This window comes from Caretta caretta, chromosome 4 (assembly GCF_965140235.1).
Source record: "Caretta caretta isolate rCarCar2 chromosome 4, rCarCar1.hap1, whole genome shotgun sequence".
NCBI lineage: Eukaryota > Metazoa > Chordata > Testudines > Cheloniidae > Caretta > Caretta caretta.
Genome location: NC_134209.1, coordinates 39,767,744 through 39,791,403, shown reverse-complemented (window position 1 = coordinate 39,791,403; position 23,660 = coordinate 39,767,744). Strand labels below are relative to the sequence as shown.

At 39.0% G+C, this 23,660-nt stretch overlaps 1 protein-coding gene across 2 annotated transcripts in view; it reads left to right on the top strand.

Moving 5' to 3' along the window:
* The window catches only part of CENPE (centromere protein E), a 73,421-nt gene that overhangs the window by 28,834 nt on the left and 20,927 nt on the right, over positions 1-23,660 (top strand). For both annotated transcript variants that reach the window (XM_048847326.2, XM_048847325.2), the window contains 14 exons: positions 305-482; positions 1,297-1,451; positions 3,531-3,845; positions 5,502-5,813; positions 6,016-6,174; positions 6,654-6,866; positions 9,679-9,837; positions 11,208-11,429; positions 13,017-13,160; positions 15,595-15,816; positions 17,016-17,165; positions 17,856-18,077; positions 21,115-21,264; positions 21,534-21,755. In XM_048847326.2, coding sequence (XP_048703283.2) covers positions 305-482; positions 1,297-1,451; positions 3,531-3,845; positions 5,502-5,813; positions 6,016-6,174; positions 6,654-6,866; positions 9,679-9,837; positions 11,208-11,429; positions 13,017-13,160; positions 15,595-15,816; positions 17,016-17,165; positions 17,856-18,077; positions 21,115-21,264; positions 21,534-21,755 — 2,823 coding nt within the window. The remainder of the gene's footprint in view (positions 1-304; positions 483-1,296; positions 1,452-3,530; positions 3,846-5,501; positions 5,814-6,015; positions 6,175-6,653; positions 6,867-9,678; positions 9,838-11,207; positions 11,430-13,016; positions 13,161-15,594; positions 15,817-17,015; positions 17,166-17,855; positions 18,078-21,114; positions 21,265-21,533; positions 21,756-23,660) is intronic.

Below are 23,660 nucleotides of genomic sequence, written 5' to 3'. Positions count from 1 at the left end.
GCTCAGAATGCTTCAGACAAAGTCGAGGGGATTGATACAGGTATCAAGCTGGAGAGGAGGCTACGGTAATCCAGATGGAAGGCAAGCATTAGTAGCTAGTACATAAAGAAAGACCTGATATTTGTTAAGAGTTGATGAAGAAGCAACAAGACTTTAATGACCAGCTAGATATGTGGGGAGGATAATACTGGGACAATTCTGAGAGATTGCAACGGCGAAAGGAGCTTTGCTTACTACTAAATTCTTAGTTTAATTTGTCACAGTACTTCTGTGACTAGAATAATCTTACTCTTTTTTCCTACAGAATGAGCTCTTAAATGGTTACAAGCAAATGGAAAAGGATGTTCAATTGTATCAATGTCAATTAGAAGCAGGAAAAGTGAGCTACAAAAAAATGCAAGTTGACTTACAGAAAGAGCTACAATCTGCTTTTCAAGAAAACACAAAGCTAACCTTGCTCTTGGAGGGTAAAGTTCCAAAAGGTACCGTTACAAAAAAAAGATGTTCTGAATGACTTTGTAGATCTCCCCCTTTCATAGTGTTTTGACATAGTGACCTATAAAAGTGTACGTTAATAGTTTGGGGGTTTTTGAGAGGGGAGGGGAAGGTATAGAGCAAGAGCTATTGAGCTTTACTTCATTCAAGCATTTAGAAGCTTCATTGTTCACCAGCTTGGGACCACTGTTTTTTCTGATACACATCAACTACTTAATGACAGGTTTCAGAGGAACAGCCGTGTTAGTCTGTATTCACAAAAAGAAAAGGAGTACTTGTGGCACCTTAGAGACTAACCAATTTATTTGAGCATGAGCTTTCGTGAGCTACAGCTCACTTCATCAGATGTCTGCAGTTTCCACGGTAAACATCTGATGAAGTGAGCTGTAGCTCACGAAAGCTCATGCTCAAATAAATTGGTTAGTCTCTAAGGTGCCACAAGTACTCCTTTTCTTTTTTCAACTACTTAAAACATTCTTATGTTCAGCTTTTCCCACTCACTTCATGACGGGATTTTTGTGTTACATACTGCAATAAACAGTGAAGTTAACTTTTTTTTATATTTGGGAGAAGCTGTTTTACAATAATCTGGGATTGATCCAAACAGGTAGTGATAAAATAACTAATTGGCAGCTTGACTTCCTCCTTCATTATCAACAGGTCTCATTTTAATCAGTCCAAAAAGTAAATCTGTTTAAAACCTGGTAATGTTCTCTCAACCAATGTGTGCATCTTCTACCTATTAAACAATCAAAGTGGATCTTTGGAGCTCTTTATTAATGTAAATCTTTCAAACTCTAGATTTGTTGTCTCTTGTGGAATTGGAAAGAAAGATAGCTGATTTAAAAAATGAATTGGATAAAGTGTTAGAAGAGAACACAGTTTTACGAAAGGAAGTAGATACATCATCAGAATTCAGATCTCTACCTGATAAAGTTGAGGTGCTACAGAAACAGGTAAAAATTCAAAACCTCTTGCTCTAATAATATGCTGAGATTATGAAGGCCGTACACTAATTCGACAATATCTGTCTGTATGTAATCTCCCAGACAGAAAAAAGGGGTGGGGGAATGGGTGCATGCATATAGTCCATGACATAAAGGGAGAATGGGGGACAACTGGGGCATACAGACCCCCCTGCAGGAGGGGAGCTTTGGGGAAGGAGGGGACATATAGAGCCCATTGTGAGGAGTGGGGGAATGGGGAGAAGTGGAAATAAGTGTGCACAGACCTGCTGGCATTGGGGGGACCCTGGGTACGGGAAGAACAGAGAATAGGGGGGAAACAGAACCCCTGAAAGGAAGAGATGTGGGAGAGTTACAAGATGTTCCTGAAATGGAGGGGGATAGAAAGCAGCACACAGGCTTGTGGGGTGGAACTGAGGGATGCAAGGAGGCTCTGTGGTGTGCAACAATCTCCTCCTATGGAAGCTATGAAGTGTGACACTCTATACCCATACACTCACCCCTTCCCATGTATATTTCTCTTAAGATCTTAAAGTAACAAGTCATCTGTGCATGCATGCTGCTACTTAAATGATCTGCATACATTTTAAAAATATTAGGGATGTGCTGACTGCCTTAACATATACATTGGTGATAACTATTTGAAACTTTCTAGGGAGGCTCTTGAGCTTAAGACAAGCCTTACTTTTTTCAGATGTTCTCTTACTATTTTACACTGAATTTTAGAGGCTTGGTACATTGGTGGAAGGTTACTGGATATCCAGTCATACTGTCAAAAATTGCCCAAACCTTGATTAGAACAAAGGTAAATCAACCAAATAGATAACGTTTGGTTGTTTTTATAAAAAATTATTTAATATTTATATTTCAAAACTTAAATGTGAAGTCATCCAGTTTTTTCCAAGTTCTAAAACACATTTTAGTGACTTGTAAGTAATCCATAAAACCATTGGACTGCCCAATCCGACTTAGAGGTGACCATGCCAGGTCAGGGTTGAGGTGGGGTTTGGAGCTTTGGCTTAGTACCCTAAACTTAGACATGCCATTCATGGCCCTGAACAGGATTCCACTGTCTTAGATAAGAATGAAATATTTAATTTTTGAAGTTAAAGCAAAGTCTCAGGGCAGGTTTCAATTGCTTAACCTTCCCTTAAATATAGCTCAAGGAATTTATTTTTACATGGCTTTTCTAAGGACTTCTTTATCTTCAAACACTTACTAAAATTACATGCCAAAATATGGACTTAAAAATATCCAAGGCGCACTTCCTCCGTAGAATCCTGATCACAAACACCCACCCCAAAAAGTCTTCAAACTTTAATAGCACAGTGATTACCAAAAAGTCCTCCAAATTAGAGAATAACAATAGGCTTTTGTACCTATAAAATCTGTCGTATGCATATCTCTTTAACAGAATATTTATAGAGGAGACTCTAATTAAGAATATCAGCCTAAATTTCTGAGGCCTGGTCTACACTGTGGGGGGGGGGGGATCGATCTAGGTTTCGCAACTTCAGCTATGTGAATAACGTAGCTGAAGTCAACGTACTTAGACCTACTCACTGCGGTGTCTTCACTGCGGTGAGTTGACTGTGGCCGCTCCCCCATCGACTCTGCCTGCGTCTCTCGTGGTGCTGGAGTACAGGAGCTGACGGGAGAGCGCTCGGGTTGATTTATCGGGTCTAGAATACATGTGATAAATCAACCCCCTGCTGGATCGATCACTGCCCGCCGATCTGGTGGGTAGTATAGACATACCCTAAGAGAGACATGTCTTAAAGATATTTAAAATATATATCTGGGGGCAGCCCAAGGAATTTATAGGGGGTTAGAGAAGGGAGTTGAAAGCAGCAGGTTTTAGACCCCATTCTTGTATTTGTTCTCGCTCAGTTTTTTGTGTTTTTTTGTTTTGTTTTGTTTTTAGTTTTGGCTGTTGCCTGGGTAAAACGTAGTCTCCTAACCACTTACGGATCTAATCCAGCTTTCATCAGCCTATTTTCATTTCTTGCCTTTGCATATGGGGATGTAGCTACTGTAGCACATGCACTAATATTCCGGTTCCCTTGGCAGATATTTGAGAAATCAGAGGAATTGTGTTTATTAACATCAGAAAGAGAGAAGCTGCTCTCTGAAGTGGCTGATAAGGAGGCTAGACTTCAAGGCATGACTGAAGAAATCAGAATATCAAAAGAAGACCTAGCCAGTACCCAACTGAAGTATGTAAAGGCTGATCAGGAGTACCTAGAGCTCAAAGGCCACCATGAAGAACTTGAGCAAAAATTGTTGGCTGCATCTGGAGAAAGTGAGCAACTTAAACACCAAGTAGAACAGCTATCTGACGAAGCCCAAAAGCTTAAAACTATTGTGGACAATGTGAGACTAGAGGTTAGTGCCTTCCACCTTTTCTATGGAATAGTCACTGAACAACTCACTCATAGTAAAGTCCTCCTTGAGAAACTCTTAAACTGAAGTTGCACAAATATATCTGTAATAGCTTCCACAGTCTGTGACAGAAGATTCTATAATAATTGGGTATTTCACAAAGGCCTTTACTGCACCTGACCTGCTGGTACTGTGGCTATTTTTGAACACTAAAATTGGATAAAATAGATGTAATAATCTGGAAAGTATTTTCTTACTAGCTGAAGGCCTACCATAGAGTATATTGTGATCAATAGACAAGATGTTTTGGTTTGAAATATGGAGTTTTTTCTTTTGTTTACCTAACAACAACTTGGATTTGTCTCCTAAACACTCTATACAGTTGTTTGGGTTTGTTTTTGTTTTGTAAATAGATCACCAGGCTTGTATACCTCTTTCTTCCTTCCCCAAACAAGTTCTTCAGATATCTGGGGAATAGGGTAAAACTTTTTGTCTTTCCTCTCCCTCACATTTGGATTTGTGCACAGGATAAGAGGCAGAAAATGAACTTAGTAAAGCTTTACTGCTACAGCCTATTACTTTATTAAACTCCTCACCTCTTAATACAAACAATTTTGCAAGGGTTTGATCCAAGCAGGATTAGCCATTGGAGCCACCTGACTGATAAACCAGCCCATCTAAACAAGGTCATGAAAAGATAAGTGTGCAATAGTGCAGCTTACCAATGCCAGTGGATGGGTGCTCACATGGATGTGTAGTAACACCATGATTTTAGCACTGTGGCAGTATTTCATGGTGAATGGATTTTTTTTTTTTTTTACTACATATTAAACACTCTGTAAGCCCTCACTACAAAGCAGTCTGTTAGTCAATATCCCATTGAAGTTTATGGGAAGGACTGTGCAGTAGGACTATGATGTCACACAGATTGAGTGGCAGAGATGAAACATCTGCTTCCTCTTTCATATACCATACTCTTCTTCCCGTCCCTTCCCACAGTCTTTCCTTTAAAATATTTTCATCTTTAACGTGATTGTGTGGACAGGCCATCTTGCAATATGCTAAGCAGTTGTCTCCCATCCTCCCTGCCTCCACCCTGACTCCCACTAAAGTTGATAAGAGTGGAGCCATCTTAGCTCCTCACAGAATTGGGCCTCTACCTGCTACACAATTGGTTTTTGTTCAGTTAAAAAAAAAAATAGAAACTAAGGTCTCAAACTTGAGAATGAGTGCATACTTTAGTGCCCTACATGGCTAAAATCCATAATCCTATTATACTACTAAAAGTATGCTATCGTAGAAAGAGGGGGAATTTTGCCAAAAGAATGGTCAGTGGCATAAAGATATGTATAGATGTAATTTCTATATAGCCAAAAAAAGCTCAGCAGACTAATATGTCCAGACACCATGCCCTAAATTGTGGACTTCTGGCACTGAAATTGATGCATGATGTCATGTATAGGAATGCACTTTTTTTTAATTTAGATTGGGCAAGAATGTAATCCAGGAACTAGGATGGGCAGGACTCAATTGTCAGCTAATGAAAGCTATGCTTTCTATTAAAAGGCAAATACATACAGGGTTGGGGAAGAATGTTTGAACACAGTATTTGACTCTCCATTATAACCTTTAATATGCTTGGACTTCCTTACATTAAAGCTCTCCAGCAAGATCCAAGAATTGCAAGAAAAGACTGCTGAGCAGGAACAACTTCTTGGTGTGAAAGAAGAGCTCAGTCAAGCTCAGCAGAAGTTGAGTGAAATGGAGCAACTGAAAGAGATATCAAAAACTAATGAATCTAGAATGGAGGCCGAGAGGATGGAGAAACTGGCAATTGCTCAGAAACTCCATGAAAGTCAAGAAGAGGTCAAAATTCTAATCCAGGAAAGAGATGACCTGAAGCAAAAACAAGAAACTCTTCAAAGTGAGACAGACCAACTCAAGGAGGATATACAGGAGACAATTGCAATGGTAAGAAACTGATGTTAATCAAAATGAATAATTGTGCAGCAGTGCGGAACGCTACAGAAATGCCTAGAAATAGTATTGAAAGATAAGGAATAGTGGAGGAAAAGATGGAAAAGGAACCTGTAATAAAACCTCTTCCATCAGAATAGTTACTGATATGTCGTGAGTTCATTTTGATGTGTATAATTCTCCTTCTGTGTGAAAGAACATCCTGGCACAGGAAGAACTGAGAAATGCGCAAAGCTCTCTCAAGCAGTACCAGAAGACTATTGAGGAGTTGGAGAAAGATATTTCAGAGAAAAGATCTGAGATTCTAAATGCTGAAGATTCTCTAGGAGAAACTGTTGGTGAACTAGAGCTCAAGGTAAGATGTCAGATCAAATTTGAAAATAACACTGTCAATTCACAACTTGGTTTAAAATTTTAGATATGTGAAAATAGGCCGCCAATGCCTATCTTGCACAATCTCCTCATCTTAACCATTGTTCTTGAAACCTTCTAGTCAGTAACCGGGATCAAGAAGGGAGCTCCCTCTAGGAGCTGAACCTCTACTATTTGCTCCTCTGGCTCTTCCCATATTCTTCAAATCATGAGGTCTTCAAACAAGATGTAGTAGTAGTAGTAGTAGTAGGACATCTGTTAGCTAAACTGTGAGGTAAGGCTGTGGAAGGTGATTGAGCAACTGAGGTGTAAAAGAAAGTTGGTCCAGGTCTTTATATCATTCATTGGGGTCAAATTCCTGCCTTGGTATTAAATAGCAGAGTGAATAAATGTCATTCATGTTTAATTTTTTCTCTAAGTCTTTGAGTGAATGGTATTCTTTTGGATACCCTGTCTTTTTAGATTTTGCAGCTGACTGAAGAGCTAAAACAAGTCACTTTACAGAGAGACCAACTCCTTGAAGAAAAAGGCTATATTAAACACCAGGAAGAAAGTGATCAACTTCCTTTGCTACAAGAACAAATCCTGTCTCTTACCCAAGAAAAGACCGTATTGCAGCAAAAGTTGGAGAGTCTACAAGTAGAAAAGAAACAGTGTGAGGAATGCACTTCACCGGTAACTATTGAGAAGTCTGATTTCCTAATAATTATTTTCCAAATTTAGCTAATGTTTGATATTATTTAATCTCTTATTTGAAGAGTAATAACAGCATTCAAAACACAAGACCTTTTTCTCCTTCTAAAGGAGTTAACTGTTCTCCAAGTAATTGTGCACATATACATTCCAGTGTAAGTGTACATGTGCCCAATTCCATCAAGTCAGAGTTTTGCCAGCAGTTCCACTAGATTATGGAGGTGCCCCTGCTCTGCTCATGTGCTGAGCCAAGGGCATAAAAGGGACATGTCTGCCACCTCCCTCTGTTTTTTCTCACTGCTCATAGGGAAAGTTGGTCCTCCCAGTAACTATTGGCTTTGGTTCACCAGCTTTCAATTAATCTTGTTTTTTTGTGGATAGTTAGTTCAGTGGTATAAGTTAGCAAAGTTAGTTTAGGTAGTCTGCTGGGTTTGGTGTGGAAAAAATCCCAAGTCTTTAAGCAGCATGCCTATGTGTGTGGCCTTTTGTCACAGATAAGCACAGAAGCTGCTTAATTTGTCAAGGTGAGGGGCATGTGAGGGAGATGGGCTTTATTTGTACCTCCTTCCCTACCAGAACTTAAAAACAGAGGGATTTCTACCTCAAAGTTCCTCTTATGAAGTGGGCAACTCATCCCTCTTCAGAACTGGACCCTGATCATGAAGACTAACTCAGCAGTGCCCCTGCAGCTGCTCCGGATTCAAAGCACAAATCTGGAGACAAGTGCTGCTTTTTGTCCTCTTCAATGACCGCCTCAAAGTGTTCCAAGCATCCTTCCAACTCTGACAGGCAATTGAATCCCAGCCTTCACTTCATAAGAAGGCTTCCAGCAGGTCCTTTGGTGCAGTATCAACGCTTTCTCATAGGCGTAGTCACTCACCAATTCCACCTGGGGCAATACCATACACTTTGCCTCCTTCAGGGGGCTGTTTTAAGACTGGTGTCTTCACCTTTTATGAGGTCCCTCTTCAGCATCCCCGATTGAGAAGCTGTCAGCACAGCTAGCAATGTTGTCTGAACACCTTCTTATCTTAGTGCCTCTGACTCCATAGGCCTTACTGAATGCCGCGAATCTTCTGTGCCTTACCTTACTGGACTCTTCATGTTGCACCCGCAATGGCAGCTGCAATGTGTTTGGTACTGGCAGCACCGTCAGTGCCCTCAACATTTGTAGGAACAGTTCAGTTCTTTGCTAGCACTGCCAGCTCCAATCACCTCTCTGACGTTCCAGCCACCTTGTTCATTGGTTTTGTTGTATGCTTTTGAAGTACACCCACCTTCATAAGCTTCAATGCTCGAGCTGCAATTTCAAAGCACTTGGCAAAATACAATTGAAGATTTTCCCTTTTGAAGGGTCTTATCTCAGAAAACAGATGATACCATGCCCACCTTAAAAGCTCCCAAGTGACTCTATCCATTGGGGTCTGCACCCCAACAACAAAGAGGAAACTGTTTGGACCTCAAGCTTACTTTAGATCTTCCTTTCAGCAGAGGTCACAGGATGCTGCCACGAGACGGTCTAGGCCTCCTTGATGTCACAAGTCAGCATCATCTTCAGGAGGCAATTCTCACCAGACATTTTTTGACTATGAAGCAATAATTTTGACTGCTCAGTTGAGGATAGTACCCCAACCACATCTCTTTTCTCCCTTTGGGAAGCCCCTATCCCTCTTTGAAAGTTTGGAAAGATTGTCAGACAAGTGGATGCTCAGCACAGTAATGGAGGGTATGTTATCCAATTCACCTCCCTCTACTTTCCCAACCCACCTCCTCTATCCCTTTTGTGACCCAACTCATAAGAACATATTGCTTCACAAAGTTTGGTCTCTGAAACTGAGAGCAACAGAGGAGGTCCCCAGCCAGCTCACGGGGAAAAGATTGTATTCTGGGTACTTCTTGGATCCCAAAAGACTAGTGGGTTTTTTTGCCCTGTTCTAGACCTTAAAAAACTAAACTGTTTCATCAATAAATCCATTCTTATCACTCATCTTCTCTACAGTAAAGTATAAGTGGATGTGAATGAGATGCCATCTATATCATATCCATCTCTGGGAGATGTAAATGTGTATACAGTATTGCCAGAAATACATGACCAGCCAACCTGTTTTTAAAAATTGTAATTTTAGATTTTTCCTTTATGGAACAGTTGTCATAGAAAAACTTACCTGGTTTATGAATAAATGTCTTGACTCCATTAAGAAAAATACGTGGCAATAAAGATTTAATATCTTTAAGAGATTCAAAATGTTGATTAACTTTCATTTATGGCATTGAATGTGACAAATAGTCCATCCAATATACAAATATTATAATCTTTGACCTCTCCAAATGAGTTGTTAAAGAATTGCTTTGACTTTTCTTTTTGAATAAAACAAAAAAATCAAACAAACCCAACAGCTGCAACAAAAGTCTTCTTAGCAGGGACAAATACTTGGCTTGAAAGAAGAGTAGAGGCACTCAGAAGAGGCTGCATGAAATAGAGGAATTGAAAACCAATAAATCTGGAAAAAAGTTTTCAGAGCGCTCAAACTTCAGGAAACAAAAATTGTCAGGAAACGAAAACTGTAGCACAGGAAAGAGATGATCTGAAAACACGAGAGACTCTCCAAAGTGAGAGGGACCAGTTCAGAGAGGTTATCCAGGAATCAATTACAATAGTAAGAAATGTCCAATTTTAAAACTGTATTAAAAGAATTTAAAGTATCTTTATGAACACTGGGATAGTAAGTTTTTTTTGAACAGACACTTAATGTTCACTTACAACAAATCTTTTTTTCATGTCCTATGCTTAAAGAATGCAGAGATGCAGGAAGAACTGAGAAATGCTTACAGCTCTCTCAAACAGCATCAGGAAACTATTGAGGAGTTGAAAGGAAATATTTCCGAGAAGGAAACTCAACTCTCCAAAGTTCAAGAGACGCTAGGGAAAACAATTAATGATCTGAAGCAGAAGGTAAGATGTAACTTATATTAAAAATTTGTTTAATACTGCCTTCTGTGTTCTCTGCAGACTTGTATATAGCAAATTTATGATCTGTGGAATCCTATTTTCAGTTTGTAACTTCACTAAAATATGTCTTTTCCCAACATGGTACTTTGGGTGCTGTCCAACAAAACAAAATACTTCTGAAAAATGTAAAGGGCAGTGAAAACCTAATATAACTAACCTCACAGCTACAAATTGAGTAGGAATTGTAGTAAATAAATGTAACTAACAATTTTGGGGTGAAATTGTGGCTCCATGTGAGTCAATGTTAAAACTCCCATGGACTTCACTAAGGGCCCGGATTTCACCCTTAATATGTATGAGAAGGCTTAGATTTTTTTCTTAACTATCTGGAGGAAATCTTTTGATGTAGTTCTAGATCAATTGCCTACATATTATAAATATTCTTTAAACTACTTTAAAAAGTCCTTTTTGACCCTCAAACTCTAAGGTTATCACAGACAATCTCAAGTTTCTAGGAGCTTTTTAAATTCTGATGCATACATCTAATGTGGTAAAATGAAATCTGAAATATCTGAATATTCACTAGCATAAAGCCTGACAGTAGTGTGAAAAACTATAAATGGGCTTGGATGGATTAGATATTTATCAGTAAATGTTAGTAAACATCTATTTCACACACAACCAACAAAAAAACCTTCAATAATCAAAATTTACAGCTAAGTAAAGTAAGACGAATGTTGCCTGAGAACTTATTACTTTGATTTAAGGTTATTTACTTTGTATATATTGACGTGATGTTGGCAACTTGTTTTTAAGTTTCAAGATTTAGCTTTTTGAATCTCAACGTCTGTCATTAAATAACTGATCCTCCACACTATTGTCTGACACATACCCCACAATTTCCTGAAACTATGAAAATTTAAATCAGTAAAAACTGAAAACATGCTTAAAATAAACTTCTGTCAATATAAAAAATTGAATTCTTCTAAGCCTAACCATAAACCACTTTCATGTGACCATAAAATTGGACTGTTGATTTTTCACCCATAAATTACTCAAATAAATCCTATTGAAAACTTTTATTGGGCTGTGATGAAGTCTGTCAAATGTTGCTTTATTTTACTATCAAAGGTTAATAATAAAGGAAATGTCTCATTTAATAGGGTATAAAAAACACTATTGGTAACAAGCCAGTGAACTTACCGGTAGATCATTCCTATGAAGTGTGCACCAAACATGGATTTTTCATAACAGAATCGGTATATTAGGTCGAAAAAAAGCTTTTCTCACTTAAAGTAATCACAGAATTTAATGAAGCTTTTTTTTGTGTGCTATACCCTTGATGATCATTCCAATTCTTGTTTTCCTTTTAGGTCATTCAGCTATCTGAAAACCTGACTTTTGTCTCTTGTGAACATGACAAACTACTAGCGGAAAAAGAACGTATAGAACAAACAATGAATGAACGTATATGTCCGCAGCTGCAGGAGGCCTCTTCAGTTACTCAAGAGAGAGATGAGTTTCAGCAAATTCTAGCATGTGTTAGAGCAGAAAGAGACCAGTTAAAGGCGGACATAGAGGAAAACAAAGAGAGGGTATGTATCAAACCTCTCTTTGGGGCTTAAATTTACTTGCAAATGTTCAGAGTGGTTTAAACTGTTTTACAGTTGAATTCCTGAAACTGACTCTTGGCCAGGTTCGCTCCCACAATTACCACAGGTTGTGTTTTGCGGTCACCAGAGGGCAATGAAGATTTGACTCTGGCAGCAGTGTTTAGGCATGTTCTTCTACCTGTTAAACAAATGTTCCTAAAACTTTAGAAGTACACACTTAGTTTCTATAACAGCATATAGCAACAGTGATTCTGCATTTAACTTTGAATACAACTGTGTAGAACAATCCATGTTTAACGGTAACAGGAGATTTGAGCTCCTGGATAATTCAGTCCAGGTTGAGTTGGATTAGGGGAGGTTAGTCCAAGGAAGGAAACCAATTGGCAACACATTTTCCCCCCTCTATATTAGAAGTAAAACAATGCCATGGTCTCTCAAAGCACAGTATATGTATGCAGCAGATGCCAAAGCTGATGCTCTATTTTATCTGTGATTGTGTTGTACCTGGCTTCATCAATCCTACCTTGTCTGGAAGCAGGTATTCGTGAAAGGCTTGTTATTTTGCTCCCATTAACTTCAGAATCTGATTTTCATCATTTGCAGGGTGAAGCTATTTTCTATAAGTTCAATAAACTCTGGTCAGGAATATAGGTTTTAAGTAAACTTACCAAAGACTGAACTGGAATCACTGATTATAACAGGAATGCTAGTACCCTGACTACTTGGGGAATTGGAGTATCCCAAGTATTTCAGTAGGGTAGCAGACTAGAACTCCTGATGGATCTTAATGGCTTCAAGCTTTAAAGCACTGAAATACTTTTGTACACACTACAGGTGCAAGTGCATAGACCCAAGTAATCAAATTATTCTTCCATTCAGATATTGATCTTAATAGAACAGCAATTGTAAGTACATACATACCTGTTCCATGAAGTGTACCATGTGGGATTCTTTGCTACTTACCCAGCTTTAGAACATTGAGCTTGAGAAAATTCTTGCTGTGGTCACTAAGCATGGACTCAGCAATCTCTTCTATTATATTCAGAAAACCATCTGAAAGGCAACCTCCTCATACCCAAATTTACTAGTCTGTCTTAATGACAGGTTTCAGAGGAACAGCTGTGTTAGTCTGTATTCGCAAAAAGAAAAGGAGTACTTGTGGCACCTTAGAGACTAACCAATTTATTTGAGCATGAGCTTTCGTGAGCTACAGCTCACTTCATCAGATGCACCAAAGCTCATGCTCAAATAAATTGGTTAGTCTCTAAGGTGCCACAAGTACTCCTAGTCTGTCTTAATTGCACATCTATGTTCTTATTTACCTTTTGAAGTTGGCAAGGATTACATTTCCAGAAAGAGAGCCACCCATGTCCTTTTGGAATCCTTAGAGGTGGGAGGTATCGATAGAGGCTAAACTGAATGTTCATGGCTTTCAAATAACAGACTTAATAGGTATGTTCTCTTTTAGAACCCTTGAACAGTTGTGATTACCGTTCCAATTTGATAGAATACAGTGAAGTCACTTTATAAGTATCATGTAATGTCTTGTGTTTGTCTGTGAAAATTCAGGCAGAAATGGAAAATCTACAGGAGGAGCTGAAATGTCAGAAACAGCAGGTTGATGCCCAGAAGAATTTGATTGTAGAGAGAGAAAAGGAGTTGTTGAAGACAGAAGAAAAACTAACAGAAGAAACAACACAACTTAAAGAGAAGGCAAGTACTGTAGCAAGACAGCAAGGACTACTTTCCAGGATAAAGAACACTTACCCAACATACCGGACAAGTAGCTTTTTGGTTATCTTTGCTATTACTAAGAACTTCTTATGGGCGAGGTTCAAAAGTCCTTGGCATGTTTTCAGGACAATGGGAGCTGGCTGGATGCTGGGCAGTCCTGAATATCTGCCTCACAACTGTCTTCATCCTGATACCTTGGCAACTCTTCCTGCTTGCTCATATAGGAAGATCCAAATCCTGAGTTTGCTGTCAGTGTGTCATGAAAATGATTGAGGTGTCACCCACAAATGACATGAACTATGGGCACTTGGTTAAGAAGCACAAAAATGAAAACTTTCATTCTTATGTTTCTTAGCCATATATAAAAATATAAATCTGTTGCTTACAAGAAGTTTCAGAGAGAGGAAAAAAGTAGTGTCTAACGTTAAACCAGACAAAAGAATGGCCCTTATCCCAGGGAAAATATCTTCCTGGTGTTTAAGGACTCTCATCCTGTGTCACCTAGTAGTTTCTATTCTGACTACGTCCTCAAAGATAAGACTAAGATTGAACAAAAGCATAACAAAACTGTAATTATAGTGCAGGCAATCAGATGCCAGTGCATCAGTACTCATGCTCACAAAAGATACATCCATTCCTTCAAAAGGGAACTTTTGTTTCCAAAGGACCTTGTAGAACAAGAGATAGGAAGTACTTAGCCCTCATTCTTTTTAAAGGTAAAAATGTCATGGTGCTGAGAGTTAAAAGTAACTGTAGTGAAGTATACCTACTTGGCAGCTTCCTACTTGGAGACTGTATCCTGCAGCAAGGGTGATATCTTCTAGTTAGCTCCTCAGAGGTCAGATGTGGTTAGGACAATGGACAGGAGAGAAACACTCCAAAAAAGATCAGTTCAGTATAAAACAGTTGAACATGAACTTGGGTATCTGACTCTTTTTTTCTCCTTCCTTTCGATTCTGAAACTTCATTCCTTCAGAATATGCAGTGGTGTTATATCCTGGAACCAACATGGTTACTAGAGAGAAAAGGTGGGTGAGGTGGTTACCTGAACAATTTAGAGCCCTCTCCTTTCCGCAGGTCCAGTGGCCCTCTATGGGTTAGTGGGACCTTTTCACAATGAAAGAGCCTTCACACAGTAATACCCTTAATCTATATTTATTAGCAGTTAAGCAACAGAATGCACATGCCAAGCATTCCAGTGATCACAACTCCGTAAAGCGGACGGAGTTCTCCTGATGGCCAGTCAGGATCAAATTGTCTGGGGCTCCGGCTTCTGCACAAGTGTGGTGTCATGCAGTGTATCAGAGGTCTAGCAGTTTGTTCTTGAGCTGTCTCCCAGAGTTAAATTCCAACAAACTTTTCTTCTGATTCTTGTGTAATTAAAATGAGAGTTTTTTAATCTGTACCTTAACCAATTATTTCACTCAAAACGTACCTATTAAAAAATACGAACCAATTATTTTACATAATATGACTATACAGAGGTTCACGTGCCTAGGACCTGCCTACCCATATATCTTTTGCATTTTTCAAAGTTTGTTAAAACATCTCAAGGTCTGCTTATTTTTATGACTTGTATGCTTGTTGGTGGGATGCACTCTCAGGGTAGGAATGTTTAATCAGGAGTAGATTGTGACTCCCTACTCTTTCAAATATTCTCTCTAATTTCTCAAAATAACCCCTAATGGGCTATTTCCCTAGCAACAGCTACACCTCATACTTTTTACTTATCCTCAAAAGCAACTTCCACCAAGAAACCCTCACAGACACCAGTAAAAAACTTGCTGAAACTCAAGTTGTATCTATCCCTCTTAGTAATGTTGCAGCTGGCATTTTGTTTTATCTGCCTAAGCCAAGGCCAAATTTTCGTGACTATAGATTTTTGTTTCTAATTTATAGTGGCTGAGCATACAAGATGACTGGGGGCGGGTCATGTCAAGTCCAAGTCTCTCCCAACAAGGTAATACCTTTTATTGGACTGACTTCTGAACCTGAAGGACCTGAAGAATAGCTCTGTATAAGCTCAAAAGCTTGTGTGTGTGTCTGTCTCTCCCCCCACAAAGGAAGTCAATCCAATAAAAGATTACCTCACCAACCTTCTGTCTCCTTCAGAATATGGCAAAGACATTAAGTCACAGAAAAACGCCTTGCCCACTGTGTGTAAATGTTTTTGTTGGGCTATCAATCCTAGTTAAATTTCAAAGGGTAATCTGGTGTAGCAACTTGATTATGTGTTTATAAAGAAAAAGAGAGGTAACATTTATTTTTAGACTTTGACTGAATGTTTACATCTGTTCACCATGCTGCTTCCTGTAACTTTTACCTGAATGGTAAAATTTGGGGGGTACTATTTATATGAAAGTTTGTAAACCAAACAAAATTACAATATGTATTCCTTGTATGTTTTTAATAGATAGAAAAGTTGAATGAAGAACTAAACTTAGTCTCTGGTGAAAGGAATCAATTGCTGAGTGAACTGAGAGAAAAGACAGAGGGCGAGAATGAACGTATTCAGCAACTGGAGGAACAAAGTTCCTCATTAACAGCAGAAAGAGACAAACTCCAGCACATGCTGGAGACTGTTAGAGCAGAGAAGAACAAACTCGAGGTGGACCTTCATGAAAGCAATCAGAAGGTACAGCAAGTGTTGAGTAAAGTGTAAAAACATTTAAGTGTGTTGTGTTTTGTTCTTGCAGCCCTCCCGATAGGCCTAGAGGCATCTGACACCAATACCTATGTTAATAGTAATTGTGCTTTTAAGAATGCAGTAGTTAGAGATGCTTTCATCTTTATCTAGGGCTCAATACCTAATTGAAAGCATTGGTGGAAACTTAAAGGTGTGGCAGGCTTAAGGTATGTAAAATTGTGGAAAATCCTTTATAGTGAGACATAGACTGGAAAATATAGTGATACGCTAAGGTTTGTGTTGAAACGATGTTTATGAACACTTCTGCAGCTGCACAGCTTCTCTCCTTATTCATGACCAACAGGTAATGCTTCTCATCTATGCAGTTCACCCAGGGTGAAAACAGGCATGATTCTGTACATCTTTAGCATGGTAGTAAAATTTTTACCAAAAAGATCCAATAGTTCATTACATCAGTTATTTCCTGGTAGTGGACATCCATAACCAATTGTCTCTAGCAATTGGGATTGCTGGTGCTGTGCATCAGTGCCCTATGAATGGGACTCATCAGGGTGTGTCTTCAGAATGTTCTTTTCAGGACATGCGCTCACTTGCCAGATGCAATGCAAAACTAGGTGTGTCACCCACACTTTGCGTCCAAATGTTACTTTGTGGGCAGGTGTAAACAACTAACATGCTGACAGCCAATCCAATTGACTCTCCATTCCCTTCCAACTTACTATTGAAGCAAGTGTCACAGGATGGGGAGAACACCTGGAGGACTAACTTACTAAAGCTCAAGCACACATCCTTTTAGATCAGTTTAACTGCTCTCAGGTGTGTGTCTGAACAAAAACATAGACATGACCATAATCGGATAAGCAACCTCTCACCAATCATTCTTCCTACTTTAGGCATACTCTCTCCCAGTCACTATCCTTTTCCTCACTTGCCTTGCAAAATTAGCTAGGATTGTATTTGCAAGATGAGTCAATGTCCTTTTGGAATTCCTAGAGGAACTTAGGGTGGGAGGTGTCAGCTGAGAATAAACTGAATTTTCAGGGTTTCCAAACAGCAGACTTAATGAGTACGCTGACTTTTCTCTTTCAGAACCCCTAAAATGAGCACAATTGTTTATCTTTGTAGTTCCATACTGGTAGACTACAAGGAAGTCTCTTAAATATCATCATGTAATTCTTGTGTTTCAGTCTGTAAAAATTCAGGCAGAAATAGAAAATCTACATGAGGAGCTGGAAAAGCAGGTTGATACCCAGAAGAACTTGATGGTAGAGAGGGAAAGGGAGTTGCTGAAGACTGAAGAAAAACTAACAGAAGAAAGAACACAACTAAAAGAGAAGGCAAGTATGATACGAAGAAAGCAAGGACTGCTGCCTAGCTTTCTTTTCCAGGATAAAGAATATTTATCCACTAATGACAGGTTTCAGAGTAGCAGCTATGTTAGTCTGTATTCGCAAAAAGAAAAGGAGTACTTGTGGCACCTTAGAGACTAACAAATTTATTTGAGCATAAGCTTTCATGAGCTACAGCTCACTTCATCGGATGCATTCAGTGGAAAATACAGTAGGGAGATTTATATACACAGAGAACATGAAACAATGAGTGTTACCATACACACTGTAACGAGAGTGATCAGGAAAGGTGAGCTATTACTAGCAGGAGAGTGCGGGGCGGGGACCCTTTGTAGTGATGATAATCAAGGTGGGCCATTTCTACCAGTTGACAAGAACGTCTGAGGAACAGTAGGGGGGGAATAAACATGGGGAAATAGTTTTGCTTTGGTAACACCCATTGTCTCTAAGGTGCCACAAGTACTTCTTTACTTATCCACTAAGTTACTTCCTATAATTTACTAAAGATAAAACTCCTGTTCACTCTACCTATTGTTAGATGTTATGACTGAATGTTTGCCTGAATTTGTTCACAGTGCCATTTCCTGTAGCTTATTAGAGTGGTAAATTTGGGGGATACTGTAACTTGGTTTGGTTTTTACAAAGTTGTATGTATTCTTTTTTTGATGTTTTTAATAGATAGAAAAGTTGAATGAAGAACTAAACTTAGTCTCTGGTGAAAGGAATCAATTGCTGAGTGAACTGAGAGAAAAGACAGAGGGCGAGAATGAACGTATTCAGCAACTGGAGGAACAAAGTTCCTCATTAACAGCAGAAAGAGACAAACTCCAGCACATGCTGGAGACTGTTAGAGCAGAGAAGAACAAACTCGAGGTGGACCTTCATGAAAGCAATCAGAAGGTACAGCAAGTGTTGAGTAAAGTGTAAAAACATTTAAGTGTGTTGTGTTTTGTTCTTGCAGCCCTCCCGATAGGCCTAGAGGCATCTGACACCAATACCTATGTTAATAGTAATTGTGCTTTTAAGAATGCAGTAGTTAGAGATGCTTTCATCTTTATCTAGGGCTCAATACCTAATTGAAAGCATTGGTGGAAACTTAAAGGTGTGGCAGGCTTAAGGTATGTAAAATTGTGGAAAATCCTTTATAGTGAGACATAGACTGGAAAATATAGTGATACGCTAAGGTTTGTGTTGAAACGATGTTTATGAACACTTCTGCAGCTGCACAGCTTCTCTCCTTATTCATGACCAACAGGTAATGCTTCTCATCTATGCAGTTCACCCAGGGTGAAAACAGGCATGATTCTGTACATCTTTAGCATGGTAGTAAAATTTTTACCAAAAAGATCCAATAGTTCATTACATCAGTTATTTCCTGGTAGTGGACATCCATAACCAATTGTCTCTAGCAATTGGGATTGCTGGTGCTGTGCATCAGTGCCCTATGAATGGGACTCATCAGGGTGTGTCTTCAGAATGTTCTTTTCAGGACACGCGCTCACTTGCCAGATGCAATGCAAAACTAGATGTGTCACCCACACTTTGCGTCCAAATGTTACTTTGTGGGCAGGTATAAACAACTAACATGCTGACAGCCAATCCAATTGACTCTCCATTCCCTTATAACTTACTATTGAAGCAAGTGTCACAGGATGGGGAGCACGCCTGGAAGACTAACGTACAAAAGCTCAAGTACACATCCTTTTAGATCAGTTTAACTGCTCTCGGATGTGTGTATGAATAAAAACATAGACATAACCAGATGAGGTCAAACCAATGGCCAGTGGAATTCAGTATGCCGTTTGACAGTGGCCAGTACCTATTGCTTCAGAGAAAGGTACAAGAAACGATGACTTAGGGGGCAGTTATGGAATAACTTGCCTTTAGGACATGTTTGCTCCTACATCCTGTTGGAGATTAGTTTATCATATCAAAGCATGAACAGTTTATCTTCTATCCAAAACCAGGGTGTAACCACAGTTCAAAGCCTCTTGCTAGAAATGGAAATAATTTACAGGGCAAAGACAAATCTGCTGCCTTTCAAGGCAGTTCACATAAAGGATAGAGAAAAGAGAGCTGAATTCCTCCACTGGCCTAGAAGAGACTTGTTTGGGTTTGATAGACAGTCAAGAAACATCCATTGCACCTGCAGAAAAGATCAGATCTCTAGAAGCAGGGACCCCTTCTTCATCTGGGTCTGTGCTACCTAGTGTTAATAAAATGGGAGGTTGAACACAAGAATGTTGTTAGCTTTGGCTCACTGTTGCTTTATGCTACCTAGACAGAGCTCAATCAGGAAACTTTGTTCATTGAACTGGTCGTATTTTGTTCCTAGGCTAAGGAGAAACAAATCTTTGTTTGTACAGTGCCTGGCTCAGTGGGAACCTCGCCTGTATATGTTATTGTAATAAACAAGTTCTGGTGATGTCAGCTACACTAGTTTCTCTGGGATGGTTGATTGGAGTCCCATAACCAAGAACTATAGAAGGTGGGTAACAGGCCCTAGCAGTGTTCTTTTAGGTAGGCACATCAGACTCCCCATAAAATCAGTTGTCAAGATGATGGATTAGACAAGCGTATGCCTAGCCTCTCTAGTCCTAACGGCAGGGTGTAGAATAAGTTCTATCTATATCAAAACCACACTGCTTCTGTTGTGAGGAAGATTGTCATAGCTCCAGAAATCTTTTGACCCAAAATAAATTCTTCTTTCCACAATTCCTATGAAATATTTCTCCCATTTTGTTCCAGTCCTTTGCACCCCTTTGGAAGTTTGTGGCATCAGAGGGCCTTCTTAGAGCTCCAAAAATATATATCAAACCTATTGAGCACATGTGACAATTGTAGCACGTTGATCTCATTCTATCCAAAAGGCCAGGGCCTGGGCATCGCTGCAGGTGAGAAATTGAAATCCTACACCAGTTGGTATGGATCTGTAAGCATCTGGAAGAACATCCCTGGAATCAGGACTCCCTATATAGAGTCCCTAGTGGCATTTTGGAAGTAGGGGGTGTCGGAGCATGGTCCAAGAAAGACTTTACAGAGTACACTTCAATTCCTTTGTAGATGCATCCTTTGTTAGGAAGGGGCTACTGGATTCATTCACAGATTATTTCTTAAATTATAAAGGTTTTGCTATGTATGTATGTGTATGTACTTCTATTTCTACCTGTTATTCCACCATAATGCCTGTTAACCTTCCCACCCCATTTCTGGGAATCACTGCTTGCTACTTCCCATAAGTGATGAATAAAGAGAAATTGTGCATCAGAATGAGAAATTTCGTATATGATTTTATCCTGCTTCTCTCCTTCAACCCAGCTGGGTGGTCAGGCAAATGTCCGGAATACAGTGAGGTGCTGAAATAACTATTTCAGACTTAAACATATAGATGCCATAAGGTTAGTTAATTTAATTTCAAGATGTTGCCCTACAAATGCTGGTGACTGAGTTGAAGGCCAAGACTTAGTCCTAGAGCTTCCAGTAACAACCTTCAAATTCCACGTGTAAGCGGTACTATCCACTTTTGTAATGAATTTAGAGAAGCGACTAACAGAAAATTATCAAGAATTTTTTTTATCTCTTCTGATACTTACAGAGAACAATTGGATAAGTAACCTCTTATCTATCATCCTTCCTAGTCTAGGCATACTCTTTTCCAGTCACTATCCCTGTCCTCACTTGCCTTGCAAAATTAGCTAGGATTGTATTTGCAAAATGAGTCAATGTCCTTTTGGAATTCCTAGAGGAACTTAGGGTGGGAGGTGTCAGTTGAGAATAAACTGAATTTTCAGGGTTTCCAAACAGCAGACTTAATGAGTATGCTGACTTTTCTCTTTCAGAACCCCTAAAATGAGCACAATTGTTTATCTTTGTAGTTCCATACTGGTAGACTACAAGGAAGTCTCTTAAATATCATCATGTAATTCTTGTGTTTCAGTCTGTAAAAATTCAGGCAGAAATAGAAAATCTACATGAGGAGCTGGAAAAGCAGGTTGATACCCAGAAGAACTTGATGGTAGAGAGGGAAAGGGAGTTGTTGAAGACTGAAGAAAAACTAACAGAAGAAACAACACAACTAAAAGAGAAGGCAAGTATGATGCCAAGAAAGCAAGGACTGCTGCCTAGCTTTCCTTTCCAGGATAAAGAACACTTATCCACTAAGTTACTTCCTATAATTTAATAGAGATAAAACTCCTGTTCACTCTACCTATTGTTAGATGTTATGACTGAATGTTTGCCTGAATTTGTTCACAGTGCCATTTCCTGTAGCTTATTAGAGTGGTAAATTTGGGGGATACTGTAACTTGGTTTGGTTTTTACAAAGTTGTATGTATTCTTTTTTTGATGATTTTATAGATAAAAATGTTGAATGAAGAATTAAACCTAGCCTCTGGCGAAAGGAATCAATTGCTGAATGAACTGAGAGAAAAGACAGAGGGTGAGAATGAACGTATTCAGCAACTGGAGGAACAGAGTTCCTCATTAACAGCAGAAAGAGACAAATTCCAGCACATGCTGGAGACTGTTAGAGCAGAGAAGAACAAACTCGAGGTGGACCTTCATGGAAACATGGAGAAGGTACAGCAAGTGTTGAGTAAAGTGTAAAAATATTTGTAAATGTGTAGTGTTTGATTCTTGTAGCCCTCCTGATAGGCCTAGAGGCATCTGACACCAATACCTATGTTAATAGTAATTGTGCTTTTAAGATCACAATAGATGCTTTCATCTTTATCTAGGGCTCAATGTGTGAAAGGATTGGTGATAACTTAAATGTGTGGTAGGCTTAAGGTATGTGGAAATGTGGCGCGTCCATTACAATGAAACGTGAACTTGAAGTTTATACACTGCTATGGTAAGGTGTGTTGAAATGTGCTTATGAATAATCTTTCAGAAATACTTTGTTTGAGGCTGTATTTTCAGGTATTCACTTAAGTTGCAGAATAGGGCAATATACAGAAGTTAAATTGATTTTAAAACATCCAGTGAGTTTTATATTCACTTCATTTCTTTTCATTAAGTGAGTTTAGTGTTTATAAGTGGCAGATGTGTAGCACTAGGAGCTAAAGCACTCTCTTTCATCTACAAAACACATACTGGCCAGGCAGAAGTTTCCCATCACTGTTGTGGAGAGACCATCCTTTAAAATTAGGCTATTTCAGTTTTCGTGCGCAAACATTCATTGCGGGCCCTCTACTGAGATGGCCAATTAGAATAGTTATAGACTCAAGGAGCCCATCTATTTAGCTTAACAAAGAGGAGATTAAAGGGTGAATCAATTAGTGTATAAGGACCTACATATGGAAAAAATATTTAATAATGGCCTCTTTAGTCCAGCAGTGAAAGGTGTGACATGATCTAATGGCTGGAAGCTGAAGGTAGACAAATTCAGATTGGAAATAATGCATAACTTTTTTGACAGTGAGATTTATTTATCATTGGAACAATTTACTAAGGATCCTGGTGGATTCTCTATCACTGCCAAATTTTAAATCAGGATTGGGTATTTTTCTAAAATATATACTTTGACTTATTTTGAAAGTTTTGTTATGGGCGGTGTTAAACAGGAGTTCAGACTAAATTATCGCAATGATCCTTTTTGGCTTTAATCTATGAATACAAATTGTGTGGATACTGTTTGTCCCGAATTAGGGTCAGACCACCAGATAGGTGTTCAGTAATAACTTCAGATCATTAATGACATCACCTTGATTTCTGTCAATAATAGCAGGCATGCTGGAATCCTGTTTAGTCTTCTGAGGTGTCCAGTCCACCTAATGAAGTCTATTTTAAGTCAGTTGGGTTGTATTATGTAGATACTTATTTGCAGTGTCTCGGAGGATTAATTATAATACTGCACTATAAATGCCTTTTATTTTTATTAAAGTAAAGACATTTTAAAGACCACTTGGAGAGAACACATGATCAATAGGATTAATATGTGACTCGAATCAGGAACTTCAGGGTGGTACTGACTTGTTGTAGGGCCTTGGGCAACTTGCCTTGTCCCACTGCCATACATCACCCATCTGTAAAATAGTGATGAGTACTTCTCATTATATCCCTGGGATACAAGTCAGTCTTGTTTGTAGAACATTTAGCATTTGTATAATTCTTTACATTGTCTAAATATTACAGCTGTTTTCCATTGGCATTTTGTTAGTTGAAGATTAAATTAAATCAAAACTGGATTCTTATTCCACTCTAAAATGGCAGGCCAGCCTAGGAAAGCAAAGTTTGAGCACTGTTCACACTCTGAGGCATGCCTGCAAAGAGTCACTGCAGACCCTCAAATCTTAGTTGCCAGACTGCTTAGAGTCCCATATTCCAGCACTTCACTGCAAGTTGCCTACCGTTTTTACTTGGTCCAAAATCCCCTCAAAAGTTTGACACATTTTATATACTCTTCACACCCTTATGTTTAACTCAGTCATACCAAGAAGTACAAGAAATCAGTATTTGTTTATCACCTACAGTGCAAAAGGT